The sequence below is a fragment of the Vitis riparia genome, chromosome 18 (genome assembly GCF_004353265.1).
Source record: "Vitis riparia cultivar Riparia Gloire de Montpellier isolate 1030 chromosome 18, EGFV_Vit.rip_1.0, whole genome shotgun sequence".
NCBI lineage: Eukaryota > Viridiplantae > Streptophyta > Magnoliopsida > Vitales > Vitaceae > Vitis > Vitis riparia.
The window spans coordinates 10,280,195-10,296,711 of record NC_048448.1 but is presented as its reverse complement, the minus strand read 5'-3'; the positions used below and the strand labels follow the sequence as shown (position 1 = coordinate 10,296,711).

At 34.6% G+C, this 16,517-nt stretch overlaps 2 protein-coding genes across 3 annotated transcripts; both read left to right on the top strand.

Annotated features, from left to right (window-relative positions):
* The first annotated feature begins 3,510 nt into the window (after window positions 1-3,510).
* Window positions 3,511-8,159, top strand: LOC117905877 (F-box/FBD/LRR-repeat protein At1g13570-like). Of its 2 annotated transcripts, none has more exons than XM_034818738.1 (5): window positions 3,511-3,653; window positions 3,785-3,870; window positions 6,138-6,976; window positions 7,345-7,500; window positions 7,667-8,159. In XM_034818738.1, the coding sequence occupies exons 1-5, from the start codon at window positions 3,649-3,651 to the stop codon at window positions 7,946-7,948; spliced, it is 1,368 nt and encodes a 455-aa protein (XP_034674629.1). In that variant the 5' UTR covers window positions 3,511-3,648; the 3' UTR covers window positions 7,949-8,159. The 2 variants fall into 2 exon arrangements, with proteins under 2 accessions (XP_034674629.1, XP_034674630.1); XM_034818739.1 differs by having other exon boundaries at window positions 3,741-3,870.
* A 3,417-nt stretch (window positions 8,160-11,576) lies between these two features.
* LOC117907259 (protein DETOXIFICATION 33) lies at window positions 11,577-16,028 on the top strand. Its single transcript, XM_034820742.1, has 9 exons — window positions 11,577-11,977; window positions 12,598-12,793; window positions 13,441-13,786; window positions 13,883-13,969; window positions 14,237-14,293; window positions 14,455-14,693; window positions 14,918-15,036; window positions 15,327-15,413; window positions 15,519-16,028. Exons 1-9 carry the CDS (start codon window positions 11,726-11,728, stop codon window positions 15,573-15,575), a joined length of 1,440 nt encoding a protein of 479 aa, XP_034676633.1. The 5' UTR covers window positions 11,577-11,725; the 3' UTR covers window positions 15,576-16,028.
* The last annotated feature ends 489 nt before the right edge of the window (window positions 16,029-16,517 follow it).

The window sequence follows — 16,517 nt, the reverse complement described above, 5'->3', positions numbered from 1 at the left end:
TCAACTATGTTCCTATTTTACTTAGTCAACGTTTTCTTGCCACAAAAAATGCATTGATTAATTGTCGAAGTGGGGTGATGCAACTTACCTTTGGTAACATGACAATTGAGCTGAACATTTTCCACTCATGTAAGAAGCATAGTACCAAAAAAGAAGAGGAACATTTAGAGGCTTATTTGATTGAATTTCCTATGGAAGAGCTAGTGAAAGAAAATGTTGAAGAAACTTTTGCAAAACTTGATGAATTAATTTCCAATGAACCCATTGAAGTTTGGAGAATCAATGAAGAAATTCAACATTTGAAGTTAATGAAAAGGTTTTTCGGCTTGAATAAGGTGAAAACAATGAAGTATGATATGCACAATAATCCAAAGACCATGAAAAAAAAAAGCTCAAGAAATGACATAACCAACTCAATCCCAACTCCATATATTTAAGCATTTTGCATTTGATGAGAACATGTTTCCATTTGCTTTAACAATTATTCCTGAATATTTTACAACCTCTAATCATGTTAATACCAACTCATGGCTCCCATTGTTGACCATAGTTCAACCTACAGTCTATCATAATACCCTTCACACTAAGTTTGGTCATATTTTCTTTGTTCTTTGAAAGAACTTAATCTTTCTACAACTCAAAAAAACATAAACAAGTTCAGGAACCAATAACAATTTTACCTCAGTTCAGTCTGAACCATTGGAAACTCAACAACCTACTATAGCTTCATCAAGGAATATCTACCCAATGAAGACTAGGTCTAAAGCGGGGATTTATAAACTTAGAATGTTACTAACAACTTATTTATCTACTATTAAGCTAACTACGTTATAGGAAGCTCTTCAAAGTCCTTCATGGAAAGCTCCTATGCAAGAATAATATGATACTTTGATTGCCAATGACACATGGTTTTTTGTTTCTCAACTTTGATAAGAAAATTGTTGGTTGTAAGTGGATTTTCAAACTTAAGAGACATCCGAATGGTTTTATTACTTGTTACAAGGCAAAACTAGTTGCAAAAGGGTATCAATAAAGGCCTAGTTTTGACTTCATAGAGACGTTCAATCCAATAATTAAATCAAGCATCTTTCAGGTAGTCTTAACAATAGCTTTTGCTCAAAGTTGGGAGATTCGTCAACTAAATGTGAACAATAAATTCATTTCTTATTGGTATTCTTCAAGGAACAATTATGATGGAGTAACCCCCAAGTTTGAGAAATCTACAATTTTTGTTCCACTAGTATACAAGCTTCACAAAGTTCTTTATGGATTAAGACAAGCTCCTTAAGCTTGGTTTGATAAACTCAAGGATTCTCTTTTGCAACTTGGTTTTGTGAGTTCTAAAGTTGATCAATCTTTATTCCTTAGATTTATTTCTACTTCATGTATTTGTTTTTTGATCTACACTGATGATATCATTATCACCAGAAATGATTCACTTATAATTTCTACATTGATCTCCCTATTTAATTAGAAGTTCTCACTCAAGGACCTTGGCATTCTCCATTATTTTTATTTTTTTTGGGAAATGAGGTTCGACATAATGAAAATAGAGGAATCTTGCTCTCATAAGAGCAATGTCTCATTGATATTTTAAGAAAGGTTAAGGTGGTTACAACAAAAGCTTTTTCAACACCTATGGTTGGTGGATTGAGACTTTCAACCCATCAAGATGAGCTTATTCCAGATCCCAAGTTTTATGGAAGTATTGTAGGGAGTTTACAAAAATACTACTATCACCAAACCTAAGATCTCTTATAATGTGAATAAAGTGTCTTAATTTATGCACAATTTGTTGGACTCTCACAAGTAGGTTGTTAAATGAATACTGTGATATCTTGACATCACTCTTCATCATGGTCTTTATCTTTCCAAACCATCACATTTGTTTCTTGAAAGTTTTTTTTTTAATTTGGATTAGGCATCTGATCTTGATGATAGGAAATCAACTTCAGGCTACCACATATTTCTTGGACAAAACTTAGTCACCTAGAGCTCCAAGAAACAACACACCATCTCTTTAGAAATGGAGTAGAGTATTGGAGCCTAACCAATGTTGCTGCTGAAATGGTGTAGTTATAGTGATTGTTGGAAGAACTATGAATTCCACAACCTCGAACACTAGTCATTTGGTGTGATAACCTCAACGATGTATCATTAAGTGTTAATCAAATTCAACACTCTCGAATGAAACACATTGAGTTTGATCTTTACTTTGTTTGTAACAAAGTTTTGGAGAAAACCTTAGTTATTCAACATGTTCTAACCTATGATCAAACAAAAAATATCTTCACAAAGCCTTTCTCATCATCCTCATTCTACAAACTTTGTGACAAGTTAAACATCATCCTTTTCTCTATTCTTAGCTTGCAAGGGAGTGTTAAAAAACATTTTGAATCTTCTAAAAGGATTCTTTTATCATGTGGTGTTGAATAATTGGCTAGGTTGTTAAGGTTGGTCTTCTTCGTTTTTGTATAAATCCCTATAACATACAGTTAATAAAAGAAAGAGGAAGAAATATTTCTTTACTCGTTTTTGTCCTATGTTATATAAATTCTTCTTTTCTGTGTAAATATTGTATGAGAGAAATAGAGAGAGAAAAAAAAAACAGATAACAAAAACAAGCAAATGAGTATTTCTTTCCTTTTTTTTTATTAAGTGTAGATTACAAGGCTTTATACAAAAGAGGAAACCAACCCTAATGGCCTAGCCTATTATTCAACACCACGTGGCAAAATAATCTCTTTAGAAGTTTCAAAATGTTTTTTAATAGTGGCAGTGTACAATGCAGTCGACAATGAAGAAGACAACGTTATGAGGTGACACTGGAAGTGTAGGTTGTGTAGGAATGATGCCACCACTGTCAAAGATGAGGAAGATAAGTGACAACAACGTCTTAATGAGATGAAGATGCAAGGTGGAGATGGGTACAGTGCCAACAATGGTTTTTTCATAGATGATGGTAAAGTGTGAAGTGGAATGCATGGAGATGGAGATAGGGAAGAAAATGGGAAAGCAAAGGAATCAATAAAGAAAAAGAAAGGAAAAAAGAAAAAGCAGGGTGGATTAGGTGAGATGTGGTGGGGAAATGAAGCAACAAAAAAGGAAGAAAAAAGAAAGAAAATGAAGAGAAAAGATAAGGGAGGACATGGGGAAACATGGAAAAAGAGAAAGAAAAAAAAAGTAAAAAAGGAAAAAAATAAAGATAAAATAAATATAATAATAATAATAATAAATAAATAATAATAATAAATGAAAAATATGTAATAATAGACCTTACACAGTTTGTATTTTTATTACATACATTTCAAATATATAAAAGCTTTTTCTTAATTGTTTGATTAGTATTTTAAAAGAAAATTTTATAATATTTTTATACCTTGCCTCTCTTGGTGACCGTAGAATTTTCTTTTGGAAAAACGGTATTTTAAAAAATAACACGATCCGTTCAAAAACACTCTATTCATGGGTACTTGAAAAGAGGCAATTTTCAATTTTGGCCGCACCCACCGTCCTTTCTACCCTACTTCTCACCATCCAAATTCCTAAAATCTTCAAAGGCCGTCGCCATTGCTCTCCGCTTACCCTGACAGTGATGGGATTGAGACATTTTTCCTTCCCCAGAACCCCATCAAACCCGATTCTTCTATGCTGTACGTATAATTACTTCCATAGCTCCGTTTATATGTTTTCAAAATTAAAAAAAAAAGGGGGTTTTATTATTATTATTTTTTATTAAGCAATGATCTGGTTCATGACCTATCGTTGCCAAGTTTTCAAACAGTTTATTGGCGGTAGAAATAATTGAAGATCGCTTTTGCTGGTATCATTGTCTTCGGGAAACAAGGCACAAAGTGTACTGCCTAGAAGGTAAAATTTCTGTCCTTTTCTGTACGGCGTATTCTGTTGCTTTTCTCCTACGACATTTGCTGCGATTCATCCTTTTGATATAAGTGTTTTGCATCATGGAGATGATCTTTACATCCAAATGAAATTGCATCTGCATTAGTCAAAGAAATTAGGTTTTCAATGATGCATTTGGTGAATATTCTATTTTGTGGACGACGATTGAACTTTGATTTGCTCATTTTGGAAAACCTTGTTCTCGTGAAATACCCATTTTGAGTACCATTCCTAGAAGTTGAAATGCAGACAAGAAACAAAGAACCGGCCCCTTTAAATCATATAATCAGCTGGCAATTCCTTTTAGTTCTTCTGTTCCTCTTGTTCTCCCTGCTGATGGGAACAAGGGGTATATAGGTAATTTTGTAGAGTAGGTATATTTCTACATTTAGGATACGTGGAGTCAAATTAGAAGTTGCTTTATCTTACCAGAATTTATGAACTTTTCTTTCTTTTCTTTTTTTTTAAGATTTATAGTTTTATTTTAATTTTTATTTATTGGGAGATATTGAGAGTTTTTGGAAAAGAGTCAAAATAGTGGTGGGTTAATTAGAATCCTATCTTGGTTTCAGAAAGTCATTAAATAAGGGTACAAATGTAAACCAAGAAAATAGTGAATATAGCAATACTACAAGGTTTTTTATGCATGTCTGCTTAGGATGATGATGGAACTCCATAAATAATCCATTTGATTCCTAGAAAGCCTTTAGGCTATATTTGGTTCTTGGAAAATTTAAGAGAAATCGAGGGACAATTTGTCTATGAAGGAAAGCCAGCCACTGAAGCACTACGATTTCACATAATGGTTGTTGTTTTTAAACATTGAGCTCATGGATTGTTCCCCTTCCTTTTTTTCGTTTTTAATGCTTTGTTTGAATCATGGGAATTTGATTGTGTGAGGGACACGATGAAAGTGTGATTGTATGAGGAATGTGAGGAGGGGAAGGAAAAGTTTTATAGAAACAGAACATAAGTTTGAATGAACTCAGTAAATTGTTCTCTGATCCTTTTCCAATTTGACTTTCCCTTTACTATGTTTGATAACTAGGAAGTGCGAAGAAAGGGAAAAAGATGTTTAAGGAAAATGATTTTCCTATGTTGGATATCATGGGAAAATGTGAAGAAAAAGATACAATGGAAAAGAAAGGAGAAAATGTTAAAAGAATTTCTTCTCCATTTTCTTTTCTTTTTCTTTTTTTTCAGGAAAAAAAGGAAGTGGGGAAGTTTGAGGAAACCATATTCATGAACAAGTTAATTTTCTCTCCTGCCACTTTTTCATAAACAATGAAGCAAAAGAAAATTTTTATAATGTTTTCATTTTTTTTCCTCCTATTTTTTTTCTCTATGTTCTTTCCTTCAAACTTTCCAAAAACCAAACATAGCCTTTAGAAATGAAAACTTTGAAAATCTATAAAGCTTTTTTAAGTAATTTTTGTGATATTTTAATTGCCTTAGTATTTTTCCATGGTAAGTCAGACAAGAATTTCATATTTCTTCCTGTTTTTTCCTCTACCCTACACTTCCCAAGATCCAAGCACAAAAATGTTGGTCAGATGCCATTCTTTTTGTTTAACATCTTCCATTCTTGAATTCCTTCGGTGACTTGTTTTTTGCATGCACCATTATTTAGCAATTTTTGGATGACAGTACTTCTGTTCGTAGTTTGAATCCTAACACCCTTGAATATATACCACCTAATTTTGCTAATGGAAGGAAGTAGCCATTACAACTAATATTAGGACTGACACCACATAACTATGTTCAGTCACAACTGCAACAAGATGCACATTTCCTTTTTCATGTGATAAATGCAAAGGCTTATTGCCTTTGATGCTTTCCTGCTCATCTGAGTAGCATTTCAGTGACTAAAGCTAAAGGAAACACTAATGCTTTTAATGGACAAATGAAATCCTTGTTTAGTAACTGTAGTTTGATAAGGTCCATTGCAGGGCACTAGTTTTTCTGTATTTTTTCTTTTTTCTTTTTATTCAACCATCAGAATCAAGTCAATTCCTTATGTACCATTTTGCTATCTATCTACTTCATTGTGCCGTGACCCTTGTGATGAACTAAAATTGTAAAAGATAATTTGGTTGGTTGAATTAACAAACTTTCTTAAAAGATATTTAAAACAAAAATCTTGTATTTCTGCTCAACATGCCTCTATCTGTGCTACACGTTCATAAAGGTTCCCTTATTGTTGATAAATGAATTTGGTTTGTTCCCTGTTTCAGAAAGAAAACTGCCCAGGTCCCTTGCAATGGATATGGAGCTGGATAAGATCAGCAACTTGCCAGGACATATTATAGACAAAATTTTGTCACTGTTGTCAATTAGGGATGCTGTGAGGATGAGTGTCTTGTCAAGCAAGTGGAGGTTCAAATGGGTTACCCTTCCATATCTTGTGTTTGATAATCGGTGTGTTTCAATTTCTTCCCAAGATCAAACGCTTGTCAAGAATAAGCTTGTGAACATTATTGATCATGTCCTCTTGCTTCACACTGGCCCAATACACAAGTTCAAGTTGTCTCACCGAGAAATCTTAGGTGGTAGTGACATTGATCGGTGGATTCTATATTTATCAAGAACCCCTATCAGAGAATTCACACTTGAAATATGGAAGGGTCAACACTACAAGCTACCTTCTTGCTTATACAATTGCCAAAGTTTGATTCATTTAGAGCTATTTAATTCTTTGCTAAAGCCTCCTCCAACGTTCAAAGGATTCATGAGCTTGAAGAGCCTTGATCTTCAGCATATTATCATGGCCCAAGATGCATTTGAAAATCTGATTTCTAGCTGCCCTCTGCTTGAGAAGTTTACATTGATGAACTTTGATGGTTTCACCCACCTTAATATTCATGCTCCAAATCTCCAATTCTTTGACACCGGAGGTGTGTTTTATGATGTTAATTTCAAGAATACCTTCCTTTTAGCTACAGTTTCCATTAGCTTGTATGAGGATATAACAAATGATAAAAATCTGGCTGATGGAAATTCTAGCAATTTGCTCAAGTTTTTTGCCCATCTCCCCCGTATCCAGAGGCTTGAGATACAGAGTTATTTTCTAAAGGTAAAGATTCTACTAATATTACTTATGGGCATATTCGCATGTCCCATGGAAATTGAAAGGTCTTATTGGGTCCCATGAGAGATTTGAAATGAGGCCATCTCTGGAATTTAAATGAATATATATGTTGTTTTCTACCCTTGTTTATGTAGAGACACGTCAAAGAATTCATTTAATGTCCTTATTTCTATAATATTTTTGGTGCCTGCAGCATCCTTTCTATGTTATGCAACTAACTTGTTTGAAATGCCATGTAACCCAATCAATTGATTCAATTTCCAAGGGATGTCCATAGACAGCCTACCTGTGTTCATTCTTAGTATGCTTTTATGTTATGTTACACTTGTTCTGTAACTTCTCTTTGTTTCCAGTATTTAGCTGCTGGCGATGTGCCAGGGAAGCTGCCTGTTCCATGCATTGATCTGACTCATCTTTCCATATGCGTAAACTTCAGTTCTGTGGAGGAGAATTTAACTGCTCTTTGCCTCCTAAGAAGTTCCCCTAATCTACAAGAACTAGAAATGTTGGTGAGAATCTTCCTCTCAAGTATTACTTGAATTTCATGGGAAATTGACATTGTGATTCTTCAACTATATGTTGCTCCAAATTAGAAAATGATTGGACATTTCAATTCAAGTTTTAGAAGTTAATTTTGGGAACTGTAATGATCTTGTTTCTTGAACTATGTTATAGGCTCGGCCAGAGGAACAAACTCTTCTGGAAACATCCACAACCCTTTGGAAAAAAGAACACTGGAATTACTCCTTTGCCCACCTGCAGGTTGTGAAATTAACTGGCATCTCAGGTGTTGGACCCCAATTGGATTTCATCAACTTTCTGCTTGCATACTCACCTGTGCTTGAGAAGATGACTGTTAAACCTGCTTCTGGGGATGGAGCATGGGAGTTGATAAAGGACTTGCTGCGCTTCCGACGGGCTTCAGTACGAGCAGAAATCATTTACTTGGATCCCTGATTCATGTGCTGCTTTTTGAAGCCCTTCTCTTTCAAGACATCACGGAGAAAAAAGTTTTGTATAAATATGTTAAAATAGTAAAACGAGATGTCTATAATCTGTATCTTGTATTTGTTTGCAGTGGACAGTGTATATCATAGTGACCGACTCTTGTAATTACTATATGTGGAAATATGGAATTAGGCAATGGCATTTTGCAGTATTATTCTAATTGTTATGGCTCCCCTATCTTTATCATTTGATGTTGACTGACTTTGTTGGCTTTGTTAACACCAGTGCTATTTTTATGAAAGTGATTTATTAATGGCAGGCTTGTAATAAAGGGGAGACTCGATGATCATAGGATAAGAAGGGAACCCATTTAAACTAACCATCCATTTGCCGCCTAAACCAGAGGATCATCCCAACTAATCTTCAAAACTAAACCTAACTTGATAGTCAACCCAGACACTGAAAATTTAGCTTGGGCAATAATTTAATAGATACCCTTGTTTGATTTTGTTCGTTGCGAGCAACCCATCTCCCAATTCGACCTTACCTGTCCTAAAGATTCACTGTTGCTGCTATTTTTGACTTGTGAGGAAAGGGAAAGGGGATCGCAACCAACTCGGGGTCCAATGACCTGTATAATGGAAAGATTCAACGTACAGTTAGCATAGCAAGGCATGGGAAATGATTGGGAAAGGAAATCTCAACCCCTTTTCATCTCTATCGATATCCTATCAGAAATACAAGTTGGAATTTTTGGTGGACCCCCTCCCTGGCGGTCACAGTGAAATGATGCACTATTTAACTTTTGACAGTCTGATCGAGTTTCCAATCTCAAATTTCAACTTTCATGTTTTTCATATCTACGGCTTTAAGACATATTTTTCCAAATAAAACAATTTGTAAAATTATTTTCAAATTTAAGATACTTTCTATATCCTAATAAAAAGTTAACTTTCTTTAAATATTAAAGTTATTTTTAAAAAAATAATTTCAAAATTAAAGGGAATTTATTCTTGCATAGATAAATGTCTAACATCAGTAAATTATTTCTTTAAATTTTAATATAACTATCATAGCATCACCTGTGAAAACCATATCACTACTAAGTAATTATCGATTAACAAAATTATATTTTTTTACGGCTATTTCCATAGAACAATCAAGCTTGTTGGACAATTGATTTTTTTACTGTAAATATTTTTAAAGCATCACTAAAATAATTAGAGTTCATTTAATGGGGATCTTGGGAAACATTTTTAATTATTCTAATACTTGAAAATTTTTATCTTTTAAATATTAGAAATGGTATAAATACTTCATAAAATCACTATCAAATACACTCTTAATATCGAGATTTAGAGATATATTTGTACAGAATAAAAGAATGTGAGTTTGTTCCTTAACCCCGAACGTTATTAAGTTGAAAATTTTCTTTCTCTTATTTATGTTTTTGTGTTTAATTTATCTAATTTTTCATTTTAACATAATAAGTAATCATACTAATACTTGAAATTTTATACATTATTATTGAAAAACAAAGCAAAAAATTAGAGAAAAGTGATTTTTGATTAATACATTTTGATGGATTGATTGGTTCAACAAGAATGTGGTCATTGTCAGGTGGGCTTTTAATGTATTTGTGCTTTTCAAATTGTTTTTATTATTTATAAGGAGTGGTTATAAATAAATAAAGAATTAATGAAATGAATGCTTGTTTTAAAGTGACAAGCAACAGAAATTGATAATACGGGCAAAAGGAATTCAAGTAGAAGAAAAAGGTCATCCAAATCTCCATCGGTATAGTTCAAATGTCTGGCCTCAGAATATGAAGCGTTGCAGATAATAAATATTACATTTGATTATTGTACAGGCCCTCATGGGCAATGGCATACGGTGGGTAAAGTCTGCTGACCTTTGCTTCAAAGACTAGTCCCCTTTCATTTGTTCTCCATGCGTTTTTAGATGGTTGAAAATTGACACTACTCTTGAGTTATTACAAGTAAGACGTGGTGCCATAGATCTTACTAGAAATTCAGATGTTCTTCTTTTTCTTGCCAAATTTGTAATATTGTTGTTTAGATGTAACTTATTACCTTTGATTTTATGTGATCTTTCCCAATTTAGGTAGTTATTTTATTTTAATATATGATTTTTCATTAATGGTATTTATTAAAGCTTTGAAACAATGATGTTATATTGGATTGGTTGGATATAACGTAGTAGTATAAAATGAGAGAAAATGCATTATATCTCATTTCATATTTGATTAGTGATATGGTAGGTTACTTATTCTATCTTATATTTAGTTAAATATAGAATAAGATAAGTGATGAGTATTTAATATATTTCTTTTAATTATCAATTCTAAGATAACCGATTGAGGCTAGTGCTAGTATATTGGCTCGTATAATATATTCCTTTGAGTACTTTTGATGAAGGTCGGGGAATATTAGAATCAAAAGAAGTAAGATACTTTACAATCCTCCTCAAAAAAAACCATGACAAGTCACTTGAATGAACCTAATTCAATAGAAAAAAAAAACCCTAGGATGAGAGCTTCCCAAAGGAGATCAAAGACACATTCACTCTAGTACAAGTGTCATCAGCTATTTGTTAAACCGTTGCTTTGAAGAGTCTTAGTGAGAAAATTACTGTCTACCTAAAAGCATATTCATCGTCTTTTCTATATTCTTTTTATACAAAATATTTTAATCTTAAATTAAGATATAGGACATACACATGAACAATAATTTTATTTTTTTTTATCATTTTTCTATTTTTTATATTACTTATTTTGTAAAATAAATTTTTTATTATAAAATTAAATTTGTGGTTAAAAATAAAAAATAAAAAATATTTATAAAATAATATATATATATATATATATATATATATATATATATATATATATACTATTTTATATATTGAATAACATAATATAAAAATTTATTTATACAATTTAAATATTTTAATCATTAATACTATTAAATGTAATAAAAAAATTATTTTTAAAATAAAAATATTAAGATGGAATATAATTTTATTTTAAATATTGAAATATAATATATATTTCATATTATTATTTATTTATTTTAATAATTAAATATAAATATAAAATAATATATCATATTAAATGTGTTACATAAAGATATCATATAAAATTATATCCCTATCAAATGTGATGTATAAGGATATGAATTTTTTATTTAACGGATTAAAATATCCTATACAAAATGTCAATTTGGACACGTCGACATTACATTTAGGTGAAGGGTTCCCCACCTAACAAAGCACCCGGTGGACAGTTGGAGCGAGAAGCCTCTAACACAAGACTCAATCCACGTGACTCACCATCCAAGGGAACTTCTAAATTTCTGACCATACTAACTAGCCGCGACTTTTCCAGCGTCAGCCCGCGGTTGTCCGCTAAACAAAATTCCCCAATTGTGGACCCATGCCAGTTGCCAATCACCCTAACCTAGTTCTCCTTATTTAATAATCCCTGGGAATGGAAAGGGTGTGAGTCGTGTGACATATCTCCAACTGCGAGTCTCTGCCAAACCTTTGAATGTTACCCCCCACTCCCAAGTCACGATGCGCCATACCAAACCTTCAAAAGAGCCAGGATCAGCTCAGCTTATACCTACCTGGTCGGATAAGAATCACTGATGGCTCCACACCCCTAATTCTCCCTTCTTGTTTACATAGTATGCTATATGTATGAGGCAGATAGAAGCTAAGAGCGCAGTCAAAGTGTAATCGTGGAAGTGGTTTCAGAGGGCGATAATGGCCATGGAAACTCCACTCCTCAATAACCATAATGATGAAGACGCGGAAAAGCCTGTGAGCTTTCCCAGGAAGTTCTGTGCCGAGTCCAAGAAGCTATGGAAACTAGCGGGCCCGGCAATTTTCACGGCCATTTGTCAATACTCCCTTGGTGCACTCACGCAGACTTTTGCTGGCTTAGTCGGCGAGACGGAGCTCGCTGCCGTCTCCGTCGAGAACTCCGTTATCGCGGGTCTCGCCTTCGGTGTCATGGTAAATTTCCGATCACTAGTATTTTCAGTTTATTTGCCATCGATATATGTTTAGTTCATGCATGAAATAGCCGAGATAGATTACAAGAATGCATTGAAGTACTTGAAAAAGGGTTTCCCGAATCATAGTACGATTGCAAAGTGGGAGAAAAAACAGCTCTTCCTTGAACAGTGAAGAAAATAAGCAAACCAGCTTCTTTTGTTTTTTTTTCTCTGAAAAGAGGCCTCTCGATAACACGATAACACAAAAAAACAAAAATCACATCCTTTCCCAAATACGTTTTCAGCGTTTTTTGTTTTCAAGAACAGAAAACTGTTCAACAACCAAACAGGCCCTTAACTTTCAATTTTCACTGTGGTGACAGCGGAAAGAGTACGTATGATGGGTTAAGAAATAGGAATACAGGAGGGCAGCATCTGTAATTTATGGCATGAAGATAAGGGTATTTTAGTGAATCAAAGAGAATGCCTCTGTCCAGTCCCCTGTCCCAGGGGTAATAAAACTAAAGGTGCAAGTGTCTAAGTTATTGAGCTGACAGCCTGACAGGAACCAAGTGAGAATGCGATTGCTAATCCCAAAAAATGAGCATTGTTTTACTGAATGTGAAATTGTGAATGCAGTTAGGGATGGGGAGTGCCTTGGAGACTCTATGTGGCCAAGCTTACGGTGCCGGAAAGATTAGAATGTTGGGGATATACATGCAAAGATCATGGGTCATTTTGTTGACTACTGCCTGCTGTTTGGTGCCCGTCTATGTTTTTGCTCCTCCCATTCTCGAGCTCATTGGAGAGACTACCCAGATTTCTGAGGCTGCGGGTCAGTATTCATTTTCTTATTGCAAACACATATCACATACATGTAAATCATGCTTACTCTTTTTCTTAAATTATCAACACTCAAACACCATGACCCTGCACCTCTTTATTCTCTGCGGACCGTTGCCCATTAATATTTTTAATATTTAGCACAAATTGTCAGTTGGGGCTGCTTTCATTTTCTTACCACTTGTCCTCAGCCGCCGGTGCCTATGGGGGTTCAGCCATAATTTCTCCACCAAGTGTTTATATGATTGGTTCAAAAAGCTGACCCCCAACCACACTCATTTATTAGGCCCAATGAAATTACCATTTCCAAATTAACCACACTCACACTTTCTTATTTATTATCACTCTTTTGTAAAAATTAAGCCTTGGTTGTAGTCTTTTAGGACGGTTTTCCACTTTGTTCAAATAGTACCTAGTTTTTTGCCTCAAGGTTTCATTATGCATTAAAAAAAACTCATTGCTGTTTTAACCTTTTGGCCTTGATTCTTCAAAATGCAGAGTTTGAATTTTCACCTGTTTGGCTTTTTTGATTTAGAACACCACTTAAACTCACCTTGCTCAGTGTGGAGAAGCCTGCTGATCTGATAAAACACCGGTAGAAGTGGGAATGGTTTGATGAGCTTTAACTTTATGGTGCAGGTCAATTTGCTTTATGGATGATCCCGCAATTGTTCGCTTATGCGTTGAATTTTCCAATACAAAAGTTCTTGCAAGCACAGAGGAAAGTGTTTGTGATGGCCTGGATATCATTAGTGGTGCTGGTGATACATGCAGTACTTAGCTGGTTACTGATATTGAAACTGGGGTATGGCTTAGTAGGAGCAGCGGTCATGTTGAACTTATCGTGGTGGCTGATTGTTATTTCACAGCTTTTATACATTTTCATCACAACATCAGATGGTGCTTGGAGCGGATTCTCAATGCTGGCATTTGCTGATTTGTATGGATTTGTCAAGCTCTCTCTGGCTTCTGCTGTTATGTTATGGTATCTCTCTCCCTCTCTCCCTCTCTCCATCTCTATGTATGATATGGTTGGTTCTCTATGTATAATATTGTTGTTGTTGCATGGTCTCCATTGCAGCTTGGAGTTCTGGTACTTGATGATACTGGTGGTGATAACAGGTCGTCTGAAGAACCCTCTGATACCAGTTGATGCCATCTCTATCTGGTATGGTGCTTCATAAGCTCCTCCTTAAAAGATGTCAAGATGCCTATTGGAACCGGCTCATTTCAAATCTTTGTAATATGCAAATGATTCATTTAATTTTTATCTGAAATCCAAATATGACCTCATCTATGTCTATTTTCTCTTCGTGCAAAATGTTTTGATGAAAAAAAAAAAACAAATTGGAATTATTCATTGTTCTGTTACTTCTGTCAGAATATGTAGTATCATGAAGGTTGATTCATTAATTAACATTGTGACATTTTGCAGCATGAACATACAAGGATGGGATGCAATGATTGCTCTTGGATTCAATGCTGCCATAAGGTGATGCCCCCTGCATGTCTTATTTATTTATGCCTTCGCTAAAAACAGTAGTTGCTATGCCAAATAGCTGTAAATTCCCGATTTCTTTGTTTCTTCTCTGTTTTCTCAATAATCAAATGGAGATGTTTCTATGGAAGAACTGACTGTGGATGGTATAACAGTGTGAGAGTATCCAATGAACTTGGGGCTGGCAACGCTCCATCAGCAAAATTTGCAGTTGTAGTGGTTTCCATCACATCCATGACTATTGGAGTGCTTTGCATGGTTGTAGTGTTTGCAACAAGAGATGTTTTCCCCTACCTTTTCACAACAAGCACTGCAGTTGCAGACTTAACTACCAAACTTGCTACCTTGCTTGGTGTCACTGTCCTTCTGAACAGTCTTCAACCAGTTTTATCAGGTAAGAATCAGAAAGATGAATTCATTTGTTCATACTGTTCAATCTTGCTGAGACGGGAGTGATTAGTACTGAATTCATCTGCTTGTCAAATAAAAGGAGTAAACATTCCCTCCTGAGTACTATTATATGATGCTTTGAATGTTTTCAAGACTCAAAACTGACATGAAGGAGCAGTAGATAACGCTATGGATGCTGACCTAACATTCTTGTGTTTGTTTCTCAAGGGGTTGCTGTTGGAGCTGGATGGCAACATATTGTTGCATACATCAACATTGGGTGCTACTATCTCGTTGGATTACCAGCTGGCATACTCTTGGGATTCAAATTTGGTCTCGGAGCAGAGGTGAAATACTATAGCTTTTCTCACCCTTGATGCCATCTGGTTTCACATTACTACTTGAAAGTAAACAAATAACCCTTTCACAGGGGAATATTTGTATTAGTAGTAATTCCCATTTTCTTCCTAAAGATTTAATCCTAGAAGGTGGATGTGCGTCTTCAGATATACTGAAAATGGTTTAGAAATATTCATTTCTAAGCTTCCTTAAGGAATGATTCACCTACCTTCTCTTGAAATCTCGTTACTACTTTTTTCTATTTCTATTAACTTAGAATTCTCCTTCCGTATTGCAGGGTATTTGGGGAGGAATGATAGGAGGCATCTGTTTGCAGACCATAATACTGGTGGGGATCACTTCATGGACAAACTGGAATAAGGAAGTCAGTACTCGTTTCCTTTCCCTTTACCTTGAACTAGGCTGGGTGGATTAAGACAACTCATTTTAGACGTTTTGTTGAACTGTGAAATAAAAACTGAATTTGCAGGCTGAAGAGGCAGAAAGTCGTGTGAAGAAATGGGGAGGATCTGCCGGTGAAAACTGATTTTCATGACAAGTTAAAAGACCGATGCTTCTGGGCCAAACCAATATTGACCAGACACAAGAGTAAGTGAAGAACGCTTTATTTCTTCGGACAAAAAACGTGAATGGTTTCACCTAATCGGAAGTTTTGCTCACCCAGCTTGGATTCAATTAGAAAGGCAGAGAGGTCGATTTTGTTGTGGATAAGTTTTCCAACTTCTTTTTCCTTTTTGGTAGTAGTATTTGTAGGAGTGGTCTGGGGTGTTTAAGAGAGAGACTAAAAGGTCAATTAGGATTTGCAGTTTGAATACGAGCTTCATTTGGATTCCAGGCGGAAAACTGATTTCATGACATCTATGTTCAAGAGTTGAGTGTAGCCTGCTGTGTCTCTCCTCCAATTTCTATTTTGTAATATGGAATTTCCAAATTTTACTGATCTTCTCAGAAAAATAAAAGGAAAAAAATTTCACCCGTATGTGCTGAAAATTTGTCTCAAACTGAAACCTTTATAATTTTTTAATGAAGGGGCAAAATGATAATTTCCAGTGCCCTTTTATTCTTGTCTTAGAAAGAAAAAAGAAAAAAAAAATGGAAAAAACAAACAAACCAAGACAACAGCATGAAACGGGATTGAAGGGAGATTGATTTTGAAAAGGCAAAACTTTTTTTTTTTAAACCCAACAATTATTTATTTTTTTATTCAAATATTTCTTTATCATGTGTCACTAAAAAATTATTAATGGGTATGTGGGCATCCAAATAGTAAGATAGTCCACGACCCATTCCACATAATGTTAGCCCAAATTGTCTCAAGGTAACCTTAAGTGTTGATCAATCGTTATCAGTGAAACAATGTTATAAGATTAAATGTAAATATAAAAAAGAGTTAAAGGTGCGTAGAATTCTTCCTAAAAAATACACTCCTCAATCCTTAATCCTCAAAGTTCACTTAAGCATAAACGGA